General features: G+C 35.6%; 1 protein-coding gene across 1 annotated transcript in view; it reads right to left on the bottom strand.

Moving 5' to 3' along the window:
* The window catches only part of LOC128991855 (5-oxoprolinase-like), a 40024-nt gene continuing 23106 nt past the window's right edge, over nucleotides 1–16918 (bottom strand). Inside the window, exons 11-22 of the mRNA XM_054415077.1 lie at nucleotides 16564–16702; nucleotides 15878–16158; nucleotides 15414–15561; nucleotides 14330–14442; nucleotides 13553–13826; nucleotides 12547–12779; nucleotides 11780–11891; nucleotides 7919–8068; nucleotides 5948–6022; nucleotides 3035–3278; nucleotides 1572–1669; nucleotides 1–240 (exon numbers count right to left, since the gene is read on the bottom strand). Coding sequence (XP_054271052.1) covers nucleotides 100–240; nucleotides 1572–1669; nucleotides 3035–3278; nucleotides 5948–6022; nucleotides 7919–8068; nucleotides 11780–11891; nucleotides 12547–12779; nucleotides 13553–13826; nucleotides 14330–14442; nucleotides 15414–15561; nucleotides 15878–16158; nucleotides 16564–16702 — 2008 coding nt within the window. The 3' untranslated portion in view covers nucleotides 1–99. The remainder of the gene's footprint in view (nucleotides 241–1571; nucleotides 1670–3034; nucleotides 3279–5947; nucleotides 6023–7918; nucleotides 8069–11779; nucleotides 11892–12546; nucleotides 12780–13552; nucleotides 13827–14329; nucleotides 14443–15413; nucleotides 15562–15877; nucleotides 16159–16563; nucleotides 16703–16918) is intronic.

Genomic DNA, 16918 nt, shown 5'->3' with positions numbered 1-16918 from the left:
TAACAATTAACAATATTAAAAATATATTTTTTAACAATTATAACATTTTGGTAACTATAACAATAAATCCTGTAATTTGTTCCTGGGCTTATTTTCACTCTAAACTGATTCTTGAGCTTTGCGGTACTCGAAGACACTTCCACGCTCCAAGAACTTGGGAGTTTTGGTGGGAGGAACTGACTCATCACCATCCCCCTCCCCCCAGCCTCCTCCTCCTGGTGTCAATAGTTGAAACACATCCTACAAAACAAAAATAAATTTATAGTTTGTTTTTTAGATTTGCTTTAATATCCTTCATTGATAGTGCATCTAGCCATTTAATTTGAAACTAGGGTGTATAATTCAAGGCAAAGATAATAATTTAATAAATAATTATGATATCATTCTCATTACTGACTAAAATCAGGTGCTTATTAGACAAATAATCGTTACTAAATGATCAAGGGGCCAGCTAGGATCAGCTAAGAAAGTATATAAGCAAATTAAATTTTAAAATCATGAGACTCGCTTAGAATTGAATCGTAATACTTTATACAAATTAATATTGATTTTATTTTTTATGATTAGTTTTTTACGAGCTGAAATTAAATAATAATTATATAGTTTTTTGAATATGTATAGTTAAATAGGTACTTTATGTTACAGTTTTTAAATATGTTCTTTCACAGCAGGGTGCCAACCAAACAGACGGTTTAAATAAGCTATCGTTGTGTGTGTTTTCTGTTATTGTATCAGCTGTAAATAACTTGTGAAAAATAAAGCACATTTTTAGCGAATTTCCCTACAGGGAAGTAGCTATTACCGTAGATGGCACGGTAAGACCTAGGCCCGGGACCAATTTACTTTTTCATTTTGACGTCCCCAGACGCCAAAAACACCATTCTTTTATATAATATATATATTGTGTGTGTGTCCGTGATAACGATAACTTGAGTAATTTTTATCCGATTTTGATGAAATTTGGTTTGAAGGTGAAAGGCGGGATAAACTTGAAAGAGTTCGCGAACCAGCATGATCGGACCATGGGAATGGGGTTTTATGGAGTAAAAATTGGTTTATCTCATTTTTGACCCTTCAAACATAAAATTTCCCAATTTTTCTCTAAACCTTCTTAAAAAGCTTAAAAAACTAACAATTCAGTATATCAAAGTGTTTTTGTACGGTTATTGGTTACGGAGAAAACTAAAAAAATCTTGATGTTGATAAATCTTTATCAATCTTGGCAAATATATTGATTTTATACTAAGCTATAATTATTTTACCTAAAAACACACTTTATTAGTTTCCTTGTAGCAGCAAACCTAGGTACTCATTAAACCTAGTTATTTAAATAGATCAATTGAAAATCAATTCAGCCAAATGGAAATTCGCTTAGACGGCAGGTTTGCTGCGGCAGGGGTATTAGTTCTTTCTTTCATTCTTCAAATTAAATTATTTAATCAACATTTTCTCAATCATCTTAACAAAGCATTGGTTTAGCTTATTTCATGCAAAGCACTGTAAAACCTACTATTCCTTGATTATTTTATGTCCACTTATAAGCTGTCAGTAAGTGAAATAAGAATACTTACCCCAGGTTCAACATTGATCGCTGTCTTTGAGCCAAGGTATATAACTCTTCCATCAGATTTTATCATTAGATTCAACCCTTTGGCTCCTGGCATCCCACCTGGAACAGGTGTTACACTGTAATCTATAATCATACTATCATGATGGAAAATGACAGCTATAATCTCTTAGATAAAAGTCCAATTCCAGTTTACCAAAATTTTTTGTTTATATTTTTTTAAACTGGTAAGTAAAGTTATAGTTAATAAACCAATATACAGGGTGGTAAAAAAGTCCCAGGACAGTTAAATATTTAAAAAAAATAATGCAGATAGAGCTACAATACTTGGTACAAAGTTACAGGGCATAAAACTCTATTTTAACACATATTCAGTGATAAAATAACTCTTCAGGGGGACGGCCCACAAGGAGCCGGAAGAAAATCTTAAATGGAAGCATAGGTCAATATACGCATCAAATTAAAGGTCTTTTTTAGTAGAATACAATGCCGAAAACCGCACTTCAAAAGGTTGATCCTGCGCAAAATGACAGTTGTTCAAAGATTCATTTAATTTACATTGCTATTATACGCCTACTCCTCAGGGGGCACAGCCCTAGGAATCGGAAGAAAATTGTTAACGTAAGCATAGGTCGATATGCACATCAAATTAAAGGTCTTCACTAGTAGAAAGTGAGTAAAATATATAATTTTTAGGGTTTTCAAATCACAATAAAAGGACATTTTTTATAATGCAAAAATTCCGGAGTTAACTTTGATTAAAACTTTCTGTGTGTGTCTATCCCAATTCAAATGTTCATCTATTTTTAAACTCAAAAAGTTGATTTGATTTTCCTTTGAATGTTATTTGAGTTGTAAATTATTGTTGGCTCTTTTGTGATTTTGTTCTGTGCTGTTCTGAAATTTATAAAATTAGTTTTTTTATGAATTTAATAATAAGTTATGATTGTAGAATAGGAATAGAAGAATAGGTCTATTTTTCAAGTAGGAACAAAACCAATTAAGAGGTCTTTTAGATATTCCAATTATTTTAAGTTTTTCTAGTAATTTACTATGTTTTACACTATAGAACGAAAGGTCCATAAATATGTCCTTTGTCTACTGATTCAATGACTGATTCGATAAAAGAAACAGCTGCGCTAGAGATAGAGACAAAACAAGCAAAAATGTCTTTATGTAACAGCCATCTTGGGTAAGCTGGTGTCACGTAATCTACTAGTTTCCCATTGGTCACTTGAGTTCAGGTAAAACCGCAAACCGGTTCATTTGAGTTACAGTTGGATAAAACCTGATTGGGTAAGCTAGGTTGTAGGTACTGTGGTAATAAAAATATGTAAGAAAATTGTTATAAGTATACTTCAATTTACAAATTTGGCCGTAGCACGGTTTGTAATTTTTAGACAAAAATTACAAAAAACATTTTGAAACAAATGAACTGTGAATTTGGTTTATGATAGGTTTACATACCTTTCAGACCATACGGGGAAAACACCCTCCTCTCAGTGAGAATGGACAGTGTCATGCTTGCTCTGAAGCGCAGTTCTCTGATGACTCCGTCACCTCCACGATATCTTCCCCCACCACCCGACCCTGGTCGTAAACTGAACCTCTGCAGCTCTACCGGGTAGCGGACCTCCAGTACCTCGGGGTCTGTGATACGAGTGTTGGTCATGTGTGTGTGGACGCCACTCCGCCCGTGCCAGTCCGGGCCCTGCGGCAAGCCAAATCAGGTCTACAGTTGTAGTTGCAAGGCATAAAGTTGCATTTTGATCTTTTGAGTCGTAGTTTGTAAAGTTGTAAGATAGTCATTACAACAGCCATTTTGTAATCTCTCTTCACTTTCTCTACACTTTACAAGTCCCTCAGAAGACAAATATTGTGTGTTCATTGTCTCTTATGTATGTTCTATGGCCTGCCTATGCTTCTTCATGGTAAGCTAGCTGCCGTCCTCACTTTTCTACAAATCAAAATTCTGGCCTAGAGCCTTTCCTTGTACAAAACTATTTAAACAGTCTGTCATTTACTGGATCACAGCTTCGATTGAAACCAGAGAATTTTTGTTTGAGTCATTCTAGATTTGGATCAATTTCTTTTTGAAGTTTTGGAAACAATGTTTTCTGATAGATTAGGTTCTTGCTAGGAAACCCAAAATCTCATCAGAAATCATGTTTAAATCACTAAGTTATAACATTGTTCTGACATTATCTCCGAACCCTTATCTCTTATTCATAAATCAGTGTTTAAAGAATGGTATTTTTCCGGATCAACTCAAGTACTCCCAAATTTCTCCCGTTTTTAAGAAAGGTTCAAAATCAGATATTAATAACTACCGTCCAGTATCAGTATTAAGTAATTTTTCTAAAATATTTGAAAAAGTAATAAGCTATAGACTAGTTAATTATTTTGAAAGTAATAATTTATTTTACAATAAACAATTTGGTTTCCGAAAAAACTTAAGCACAGTTTCTGTTCTCAATCAGTTTGTTAATGAGATTACAGAGGCCTTGGACAGGTCTCAGGCCACAGCAGGTGTTTTCTGTGACCTGTCTAAGGCTTTTGATTGTGTGGATCACTCACTCCTGATGCTGAAACTTAATGATTATGGGATTGGGGGAAGTTGCTTTTCTTTAATACAATCTTACCTTTCTGAAAGAAAACAAAGAACTTTAATTTTAGAAGATAACAACAAACATTATTCCTAATGGGAAATTATATCCACAGGTGTTCCCCAAGGCTCAGTATTGGGCCCACTTTTTAAATAAAAGCTAATAATAAAGAACTAATACGTTTTGCCAATGACACTACTGCTTTGATCAAAAATAATAATACAACTGAAACGTTTTCTTCTCTGCAAAATGTGGTAAAGGATATGGAGCAATGGTTTTTAGAAAATGGGTTGAAACTTAATGTTGAAAAAACAAATATTATTAAATTTTCTACTAGACACAAAAATATGGAAATCTGTTCTTTTAATTTTGTTGAAGCTCATAAATTCTTAGGGGTTTACGTAGATGACGCAGTTAAATGGGATTCACATTTGAATTATTTACATAACAAAGTTAGATCGATATCATCTTTATTCATACATCTAAGGGACTGTGTTTCTATTGAGACACTTAAAGTAGTTTATCATGCTTATGTGGAGTCAGTGTTAAGATATGGCATAATTGTATGGGGCCAAGCTACTGGTATTAAAACTTTATTCAGGTTACAAAAACGTATTATTCGCATTATCACCAACTCTCATCCACGCAGTTCTTGTGAGAAACATTTTCAAAATTTAAGAATTCAGACACTAACGGGGTTGTATATTCTAGAATTATTAAATTACATACATTCAGTTAAAAATGAGCTACCAGAAACAATACATTTTAATCACAGGTATGAAACCCGGAATGAAAATATATTTAGACTCCCCAGACACCGTTTGACCCTATATGAAAAATCTCCATTGTATGCTGGGCTAAGATTGTACAATGTGCTTCCGCCGTGCTAAAAGTCATTAAGCAAAACCAAATTTAAAGATACAATGGACAATTTACTTATTGACAAGGCTTTTTACTTAATTGAAGATTTTTACAGAACAACAATTTAGAATTTTATTTTATTTTAAGAGTTTAGTTTTAAGTTAAAGTTTTTAATGTTAAATATTTTATGTATGGATTTAATTTTGACAATGCATCTATTCTAAATGTTATGACATGTATGGAATGTTTTGTGCAAATAAAGTATGTCTATGTCTATGTCTATAACCGGAATATGACTGAGTTTACAAGATGAAACCTGTTCATTCACTAGACTTGATATTTTAACAATCCTGGAATTTTCTTCAGCTTTGACGTGGGAATTTTGAACAGGTTATTTGATAAAAGGGAGGGGGCGGTTGATAAATTTTTAAAATTGTAGAAAATACATTCATTCAGAGGTGCAATAATTTATGTGCAATAAGTTGTATATCACTCTGAACGTAATACATTAAATTTTATCATTATCATGTACAGGAGAATACAGACGATATGTTTAAACTATTTCCTACACTGTAGCTTAATAGCCCATTTCCCCATGTCAGATTCAAGTAAAAACTTAAGTCATTCACACATGTACTCTCACTATTTTTTTTAACACGTTCACTGCTAATGACGCACTTGTGCGTCATAAGTATATTAGCAGATATATAATACATGATGTATATAATTACATAATATATTTTAATCCACAATTTGTAGCATAAAATTTATTTAATTAAAGATATATTGTCACTCAATTAACATGATCATGTTAATGTTTATGTTTTTTAGCCATTTATAAAAGTATTACATATCATTAGCAGTGAATGTGTTAAAATTCGAATGATAAATGAAAATTGATTTTTATACTTACTGCACCAGCTCCACCAGCCACTGTTTCGTAGTAGCCCCAACCTTCCTGTCCAAACGTTACGTTGTTCATACAGCCCTGAAACAGATATAAACAACACATTAAGAATAGGAATAAGAATAAGGGGGACTCTTCTGTTATATCGACCACACCAGGTGTTTTCTGTTATTACCAAAGTCCAAAACACTAGGTTAGGTTATTTGTCCATTAAAAAATACACTTTCATTTCAAATGTTTGGTTACTTAACCTAATCTTTTGTGTTCGAACAGAAGAGTACCAAATTAGGAGTATTGGAGCTATAAGAATGCTTCTTAAATATATTTTTTCCATTTGAATTTTTACAAGGAGTAAGGAGTATTTTTCTAAAATGCTGTTACTCTTATAAAAATATAACAGCCATCACTGGAAGAGCTATACAGATGCAGATGCTTTAGTTGTCCTTTCAGTTTGATTACACATTCTAACAAAAATCAGTCATTCACATCAGCGCCATCTGTCGGTAATCTAATTCCGCAACATCCACATTCTAAAACTGGTTGCGACTTTAACATGAAAATTAACATTTGTATCCATACTCAAATATTCTATGCACATATCTTTGAGATCCTGCTAGGAGAAAATGCTAGGTTAATAATTAAGATAAACTAACAACCACTTTTGATAAACACACAAAAACTAATCAGTACAAAGACAGAAATCCATATATTTAATTTCGTAAGCGAATCGGTCCCCACGAAATATTTTGCGCTAGGAAAAAGGTAGCATGGCTGATGAGGATTCATTTGAAAGCTTAAGGTCCAAGGATGGAAGGAAAAATATCAGAGGTGTCAAAAATTACCCCTGCTCTGCCACACAGGGAATTACTGCTACAGTATTTCTATAAGCTGTTTTAAATATACCAGCTGATGTAAACATTGCATATTTGTTTGTTAGCAAATTTCCCATATAGGGAATATATGTTAATATATGTATATCCACAATTCGTGACCTCCTAGTAGCTGGATTACAGGACGACGCACATATCCTGGACGCAGGACCGATTTTTTTTTTCATTTTGAGGTCCCTAGAAGCCAAAAACACCATCCGTTCAAATTCATATATATATATATATGTGTCCGTTAGCACGATAACTCGAGCAAAAATGATCCGATTTTGATGAAATTTGGTACAAACGTGTAAACCTACGTTTATTCGAACGAGTTCGCGATCCAGCATGATCGGACCATGGGAACGGGGGTTTACGGGGGGTTTTATGGGGTAAAAATAGGTTTTTCCCATTTTTGACCCAAAAAACATAAAATTTAGCAATTTCTTTCCAAACCATTTTGTAGAGCTTAAAAATAAAAATAATTTAGTATATTGAAGCGTTATTATGCGCCTAATGGTTACGGAGAAAATTCAAAAAAATTGTAAATTTAAAATTCCCATGTTATTCTTATGGAGAATAAGTAAACTGTTGTAGTTTGCTTGTTTATGAACATATTTTGATCAAATTTGGAAAATGTTTTTATTTCTTACTAACTATTAACATTTTACAAAAAATTACAGTTTTACCCTCCCTGATGCAGCAAACTTAAGTACTTGTTAAACTAATTCTATTTAAATAGGGAATAAATGTTATATTTTTAAGTAGACATTTCAGTGTAAATCCAGTCAGTCAAATGGAAATTCGCTTAGTCTGCAGGTTTGCTGCGGCGGGGGTATTTATTAATTTTAGTGTTCTGTTTTTAGGTCAGAATAGTAATGCAGTGTTCAAATGAATCCTGTTAAGATACCGCAACTATGAAGGAGAGTATTTATGAACAGTGCACAGAATAGGGAATGGTTAAGGCCAAATTAAAACAAGAGGTGAAGGGCAGCAATTGCTGCTCTGGGCCCCTAGTTTAATCTATTTTCACAATTTTTATAATCATTAGCTCATATAATGGAAAAGCAAAAATTGCGTTAATTATAACAATTCTATCAACAGTCACCTGAGAAGCAGCACATGTCTTGAATGCCTTGAACACGACGTCCACGATGCGCTGCGACGTCTGCACATTTCCCCCCACCACCCCTGCATTGTCGGAAGGGTCCAGTAGACTACCAACAGGTATTACTGTTTTCACAGGGTTGAGACAGCCCTGTACACAAGTTATTACTTAATCGTTAATTAATTTAATGTACGTATATTTCAAAAAATGTTTCTTGATTTCATTAAAAATATATTTATTTGTTATAAATCATTGTATAGAAGTCATAAGCTAAGATTTCACTTAAAATGTAGGTTACCAGGTTTTTTTAAAAATTTGGAACATTAAATGTTTATAACGGAAGACAGGGGCAACCTTAAATACATGCATCTATATTTTTGGGACAGACTTGGGGCATTTAAATTTTGCTAATTCTAATTCTTGCATCAAAGATTTTTCAGTTGCCTTAGGTAGGGTGTCGCTTAGTCATTGAAAATCCACTCAATAAAACTTCTATTAACCGTTGCACATGGGACTGGAACTATGAATGCTAAAGTTTTGAAACCTTCTAGAATCTCTGATATTAACCCTTCCCGGGCTAAATAAAATGGCGGGCTGGAGCTTAATTATTTTTCACCAAAATTCAAAAACTAAAGTTGTTATTTTTTGTTTTTTATTTGCTTAAAATCATTCATAGAGTATAAACAACATTACTTTTCTCCTGAAATATTTTTTTTAGACAAGTTATAAACAAAAGAAAATTTGATCTGACGGATATATCCGTCATTGGCCCGCAAGAAACGTAAGGTGGACGGATATTTCCGTCCGACGCCCGTAACGATAATATATGAACACTGCTGACCTTGGCTATTTTGTGGGCGTCGGACGGTTATATCCGTCTACCTTAGTTTTTCACTTGTTTTATTAGTCATCTATAAAATTTAGAGTTTATTGTCCTAAAAACAGCAATTTTATAAAAAAGGCAAAAAAAGACAACATTTTAATATACAAAAGTTGTTTATTACAGCTAAATTTCACAATAAAAATTATAAATTAACGTTGAAATCAAGGTTATTTGGTTTGGAATGTATATAAAAAAACTCTGTTTACAAATGTAGGCCTACTTTATAAAAAACGTGTATTCAAAAAAGTTGGAGATTGAGAAAAGCAGTAAAAAATACTTACAACATTTATGCTTACTAGGCCATAAAAAATTACAGATAAAAGTAATTATGTATAAGTTACATTTCAAAAAGGGCGATGAGATACACAATGAAAAAAGGCCCTAGTACTCAGCTTCAGTGTGGTACACTGCAAAACAATCATCGGGGTGGAGAAACGGCTTTTCTGCGCAGGTTTTGCAAAAATAGACAGTTTCTTTTCGCAGCTTCTTCTTCAGGCACACGCAGCACTTTCTGGAGCCCTTTTCCAACTTTCCCATGAGGTGTAGTTTGCCATCCAACCGCTGACAATTATTTTCCCTTGGACGGCCAGGTCTGCGGCGTTCCAGTCGGAAACGTGACTGCATGTGCTCCCTGACCAGATCCTCGATCACACTCATCCTGAAGCTCTTGTGGCTCATAGGCGTTTTACCGTGCTCTTCTTGCATTGTTTTGTACAGTATGTAGGAATCCACAACTGCTACATCCAACAGCCAGAAAAACATTTTCCTGTACCATTTCTTACTTCTGCGAAGGAACTGGTAGTTAGATATGAAGTGGTCACTCCGGTCGACCCCACCCATATGCTTAGTATAGTCTGCTACAGCAATTGGTTTGCTTACACCATCGACTCCTGGTATTTTGGAGGGAACATCAACCATATGGTGTTTGTCTACTTTGTGTTTTGTGGTGAGGACAGTCACCACTCTCTTGTCCTTCCAATAAACCACAGCTATGTCCCCATTTCTACGACCCTCCACCTCTCCTCTTTCCAGTGCCCTGCTTAGGACAGGCATTTGTGACCTGTTTGGCAAAACCGTACCAGTTACGTACATTTTCATTTTCAGGAGCTCTTGGGCCAATTGTGGGCTGTTGTAATATCGGTCCACGTAGACATGGGTTCCTGAAGGTGGATTAGAGGGCTCTTTGATGAGTGTTTGGCATAGTTGTGATACTGTTTTGGTAGTCTTTAACAAATCATCAGTGCTTGGATCGTCTTCATTCTTCCCATAGTACGGATCAAAATTATAAATGTAGCCGTTCAGGGAATCAGACAGGACAAATATCTTCATGCCAAACTTTGTTGGTTTCATCGGATTGTATACCTTAAAGACGATCTTTCCCTTGAAAGAAACCGTACTTTCGTCAACAGACACCCACGAGCTCGGAGTGTAAAATGTCTTGCACATTTCTTTGATGTGATCAACAATTTGCCTTATCTTCAGATCACGGTCAGGTCCTACTTCGTGGCTAAAATGTAGGGACCAGAACAAAATCAAAAACCGGTCTCGGCTGAACACATCGCTAAAAAAAGGCATTCTATTTACCCATTTGGTAGAAAAATAGTCTTTTAGGTCGGGTAAAGGGTGCATACCCATGTTCATAACAACTCCAATGAGAGCTTTTAGCTCCTCTACAGATAACGGTTCCCATTTTTGAAATCTGCTTTTCGGACTGAGGATTTCATCATCCTGTTTAGAGCTGCCATACAAATTACTCTCTGTGCAGATTAGGTTTAGTATATTATCATTAAAAAAAAGGGAAAAATACTGTACAGGCTTTGTATCTTCGTCAAAAGTAGATGGAATATTTACACCAGCGCCGTCATTTATAATAGGAAAGGTACTTACTGGACCTGGGTCGTGGTTCGATACTTGCAGCCACTGTCGATCACACACGATGCGTTCTTTCTGTTTTTTTGTAAGTGTTTTAGCACCATTTTCTCTTTCCCCGTCTCCCATTCCACCTCTATTTCTTCCTACACTTCCACTTCCTCTGCCACCACTTCGAACTCCTCCCCTGACGCGTAATCCAACTCCTCCACTGCCCCTGCCTCGACCCCCTCTGGTACGGACACCGCCTCTTACTCTGCAACTGCCTCGCCCATATCCTCTTCCTCTAAACGGTAAAGTTTGCCTTCCTCTGCTACTGTCCTGTTCTGTACTTAGATCATTAGACACATTTTCTTCCTGTTCACTTTCGTCATCACAAAACAAAACATGTTCATCACATTTGTCAGAACTATCTTGTTTACTTCCAAAATTCTCACTTTCATTGTTTTCATTAGGAACAATATCGTTTTGATCACCGAAATCTACGGCCATCAGTTCATCATAAACGTTATCACTTTGAAGTACATCCAAACCACTAAGTTCTGCTTCCATAACCTCATGTTCCCCAATACTTTCACTAAGTGAAGACCGTTCGTCAGGTTCTTCATCATCACAATCCATGCCGATACCGTCACTTCCACTGTCAAACACAAAGTCTCCCTCAGATACACTTTTATTCAACATCTCAATCACATCAACTTCAAAATTCGGATCATTTGGATTAGTCATTTTAGCTAAATAAAATAAATAAAGCACATAACAAATTGTTAGCAAACACTAACCAAATGAGAGCGTCCCACACTGACAGTTTCGCGCTATTTACACACAACTAACGCACTCTATGGCGCGAAATAGAAGCTGAAACAGTCGCAGAAAACATTACTGCCAACCACAAAAACTAAATAACACTTTTATAATGCATTAAGATGTTTATTTTCACGTTATAACCAATGTATATCAATTTGTTTTTCTGACGGATATATCCGTCTTTATCCCGTAAAGAAAATTTATCGCGACGGATATAACCGTTTCCCGCCCGCAACGTAAATGGAGTTTGACGGATATATCCGTCCATAGCCCGGGAAGGGTTAAGTTTGTGAAAGACATACCTGATTGAGCGGTACATCTCTCCCCACCATGCATCTGAGACAGTAGATAAGAGCAGATAGTGTGATGGCCCTTGGTGCGTTACAGTTGCCCCACACTTCTGGGCCCGTCCCACTGGCAACAGACACATAACTACTGTTAGAGGGAGAGAATGAAATACAGTGGAGTCTCCTACAGGTCCCCATAAACATTATACAAATAGTGTGTATCTTATTGTTATAAGGGTTAGTGGATCACTAATAATATAACATTTAACGGATACAGCCGTTAAACATATTGCTGGTATATTGATTGATAAACAAAAAATAACCATTTAACAGGAATTAATATACTAGTACATAGGAAAACACTAAATAAATTACAACTCTGATGATTAATTTAAAGGGAAAAACTAAGCAACATCGAGTTTGACTCTCGTGGTCTGAGAGACAAGAATAACAAAAGTTAACTGCTATCACGTAACGTTTAAAGATGTCGAGACATCTTCTGCGAGCTATGCTTCTCTTTAATTTATGTTATAAAACTTATTTTATTTAGTCTCATAATTTGTAATTTAGACCTAAGTTTTATTCAAGTTTTATTTTTTATCAGATGAAAATGTTACAACTGAGCTACAGTAGACGCTCTCTGATCCAGCATGTTCGTGACTTTAATGGTGACGTATCATTAAAACGTCTCAACTGAAAGTTGACTTTAAAATGTTTTTATTGCATAAACTTTTAATTTTATTTAAAGTTCCTTACTCTCTGGATAGGCCTACAATGCCCACCTAAAGTCACACACTGCACTGCCACTCTGCTCGTCCAGCGTGGCAGTGAGACTGATGGGAGATCCGTCGTCCAGGTACTCCGTGGCAGTCAGCTGATGGCCAGGGGTGGCCCGAGCAATGTCCCGTAACATGTCTCGCACAGCCAACTCTGCGTTATGCTGGATATGTCCCATGTATGCTTGCACTACCTCCAGTCCGTAGAAGTCTATCAGCTCCCTCATCAGGTTAATTCCCTGCAAATTATTAGCCATTAATTAATTTTTATTTTTGTTTTTTCCACAGATGAGATTACATTGACAAAAATTACAAAACTATTTTTGTCGTTTTTGTGTTATGGTAAAGTGCTGAAGAAATAATGTGAGTCGTACTATATGTTTATAGGGAGTGAAACAAATAAAAAAATTATCCGTTAAGAAGAAACAAAAAAGAAAAAGGTTACAATTCGTTTACTATTTTTGTAGCTTGAGGCATTAAAAAATGAAACAATAATACTCTAAGACTTATTTACTATCATTGGTCCCAAAATATGGATAGACATTACAATTTTTTTTTTTTTTTGTGGAATTATTTATGTTAATATTCTTTAAGTTCAGCTGAAATCTGCACAAAATTATTAATATTAGTAGGTAACTAGAAACATACCTAATACTAAGTAACATAATACTAGACATAATAGCTTAATTAAGGCCCATAACTATAGCTATGGAGTATGGAGCATCACCTCAATATATTGGACCAAAATAATTTAACTTGATTCCTGATCATTCTAAAAACATCACCGATCCAAAAAATCCAAATGAAGACTGGTTGCTCACTAAAACATTTTATTTTTTAGTTCAATTTTTTAATAAATGTATGAAATTTGGAGTAAAATATTAAATTTTTTTTCTTATTAAAATTACTATTTTTTTTTTTAAGTATTATAATAATACTGTATTGATAAATGTCTTGTAGTTCTATGACATGATGACCTTCAGCATATAAATAAACAAAACAGTGCAATTACCTTCTGATTAGCAGCGATTTGTGCCTTGAGGTCTGACAGGTTATCTTTTAAGTTCCTTGTCCCAGATGAGCCGGGGATTTTTCCAGGAGCCATGAGAGCTTCAGTGACCTCCGCCTCACAGAAGCGACCTTGTTTCACTAACATGAAGCTCTTGAAGGTCGCCCCCTCCTCCTGCAGACTCTTGGAGTGTGGAGGCATTGAGCCTGGCGTAATCCCACCGATGTCTGCATGATGGCCTCGACTTGCCACAAAGAACACTGGCTTGTCTACTGTTCTGGAAATTCAAACATTGTCACATTGAATAGTGTTTCCTAATCCTTTTTCTGGCGTACCACTTTACAAGACAAACATATAGACAAAAGAATGTTGCGTACTAATTAATCACTTGGAGATATTTATGGATGGACTATGTTTATAATTTGCTAAACTAATGAATTTTTCAGCCAAAAGTATGAATATTTCTCAAAATGCCAAAGACGTGAATAAGACCAAATTACTACACCCCGCTGTAGTTGCCTCAGCTTACCATTAGTGGTACGTGTACCACAGATTGGTAAACACTGCCATAGAGCACAAAGGCCTTGGCTTTAAGGATTTTTATGGCTTTAAGGAGGGTAGCAGGCTTACTTGAATGAGAAAGAGTCCACTCTGGCAAAAGAAATATGAAACTTTATATTATAAACAAAAGTAAGAATATTTCTCTGTAACACCATTTTTAACTGAGGAAGATTTAATTTGGAGAGATTTGTCTCGGGCCAACGAGTTTAGTATGCTTACTTGTAGAACACAGGGGTGATGACAGTAAGGTCAGGCAAATGTGATCCTCCAGCCTTAGGATGGTTGGACAAAATCACATCTCCTTCCTTAAAATTGTCACCTACCACTTTCATCTGCAACAAACGACATGGAGTTGAATTTTACACAAAAAAACTTCACAAAAGTCAACTAGATAACATTATAATGTAACTTAGAGCACAAGGGCCTAGGTTTTTAGAATTTTTTGAGAGGATAGCAGGGCTCACCTGAATGGGAAAGAGGCCAAACTCAACTGGCACAAGAAACACACAAAATTCCAATATATACACACAAAATTATAATATTTCAATGTCACTGGCAGCATTTTCAATTTCAACTACAGAGGAGAGTGTTTTATTTACGTCCAATATGGTGGCCAGTGAGTTGATGAGACAGTGTTGTCAATAGTATAAATGAAAAAAAAAAACACAGTTTCAGTTTATCTTATAAACACTAGGTATATATATATGAATAAGTATGTAAGCTTGTTGGGTTGGATGTTGAAGTGGAGTGGGTTGGATGCAAGGTGTTATCTTAGGTTCAGGTTTGGGGGTTGTCTAGACTTTGTGATTGGTTCTATATATATTGTCTCTCTGGCATAAATTGGTTCAGTTTAAAATTGGATAACTTTTTAAAGTGTTGATTAAAAAAAATATTATTTGTAATACTAACTACAATCGGTTATTTCAATATTCTAACATCTTCTGTGGTCATGGCAAAATCAGGAACATCTGTCAAGGTCACGGCAAAATCGGGAGCGGAAATAACTCACACTGTCACAGCGGAATTGTTTACATCTTCTGCAGTCGCAGAGACCTAATCAACATTTCCTGTGATCCTGGTGAAATTGTCAATTTTTGATTGTGCAACTAAATAAAATATTAGGTCCGCTCAACTTAAAAATCAAGCCTCTTGCACACCTATAACATAAATGACCTGACCTGAGCTTGTCCCAAAAGTTATTTCCGGCCTCAACAGATCTCTCGGGCCAACTGTTAGCCCGACTCGCCATAAAAATATCGAGATCGCTATCTAAAATGTATTAAAAAAATGATCATCTTGATACCTGGTATTGCACAGTCTCCTGCATGGCTCCCAGATGTACAGGTATATGTGGAGCATTGCTGACCAAACCTCCATCCGGCCCAAACAGAGCACAGGAGAAGTCCAATCTCTCCTTAATGTTGGTGGAGATGGAAGTACGCTGTAGCACTCTGGAACATCGGAATTGATCTTTTAGTTCAGGACGGGATAGAGCAGGACTTTAATTCACCTGGTACTAACAATCTATACAGAACCAACATTCAGAAAAGTATAGAAATATATATTTTTTTTCAATTTTCAAAAACATCATAGACCTGACCTAGAGAGGAAAATAGGGATACTTTAGTCATGGAAAAGCTTAGCTAACATGAACTCAAAGATTGTTGGCTTAAGACACAGGTTCAATCCTTGGGTCCACGACTATATGAACCGTACAATCAGTATGGTTTTTGCTTGGACACTAGATAATCAAGTACACAACAATACCTGCCCATCTGCTCTGCAATGCTCATGAAGCGGTGTGAGAATATACTGAGCTGTATGGGATCCAAATCAGTGCCGATGAGCTTCCTCTGCCCAGAGCCGATGTGAATGATCAAGTCACCAGAGTCAGTAACGGAAGCGGAACAGTCCGGCTCCACCAGGATAGTGCTGAGTTGATCCATTATCACAGCCGGACCTGCTATCTGGTGGCCACCCCTCAAACCAGACATCAGGTATACCGGAGTAGCTGTGTAGCCAAGACCCTCGAAATACACTGATGTTGTCTACAACAACGTTTAGTTTTGATTCAACTTATAGGAGGAGTGAATGGTAAAGAGAAGATAGTGGTTGGTTTTTGGCGTAGTTAGAATGGGTAAACCAGTTTACTTGTTCCATGTTTGTAGGAAGATTACTTCATTTTTAGTGGAATTTTGTTGAGGAGTCTGCGTAGTATGATAAAATGTTATTACAGTAACGAGACTCAGTGAGTGCCTCATTCAACTACATTCTTTTTTAGTAAAAGATTTGCTACAGCTGGTTCATATAACTTGGATGTCAACTTCAGTATCTAAAAGTCAATGCTTCACTTTAAAATTACATATTAACTTTACTATTTATTTATTTACAAACCATCTTAAAGTAAATGTGAAATTCTGATTTGCCAAAGAGATTTTGCTTTCTACTCTTACAGTGTCCACAGCTGGTGGTTCAAATGCCTTCTCAATCTGGTAATCTGGTCTTGTAAGTGACTTGCCAATCCCCCTCACTCTGATGTCATCCACCACTATCGTCCGGTCAGGGATGGTAAAACCAAACTCACTCTGGTACCTGTGCAAGATTTTTAAGTGTGTTACTCTACTCATGATAGTTATATTAGCTAATAAATAAATGTGTTTGAAACAACGCACATGGAGGTTTAGGGTATATAAATCTGTATCTAAATTAGGAAATAAAATAATTTGATATCACTAAAAGTTAAAATTTATAAAACAGAAACCAACTTATTTATTGAAACCTTAACTATTGACTACTACAAATTCCATC

The sequence above is a fragment of the Macrosteles quadrilineatus genome, unplaced genomic scaffold (genome assembly GCF_028750875.1).
Source record: "Macrosteles quadrilineatus isolate MER2022 unplaced genomic scaffold, UCM_ALF_1.0 Scaffold_4__1_contigs__length_99947679, whole genome shotgun sequence".
In the NCBI taxonomy this organism is placed as follows: Eukaryota; Metazoa; Arthropoda; class Insecta; order Hemiptera; family Cicadellidae; genus Macrosteles; species Macrosteles quadrilineatus.
This window is presented reverse-complemented; position numbering and strand designations above follow the sequence as displayed.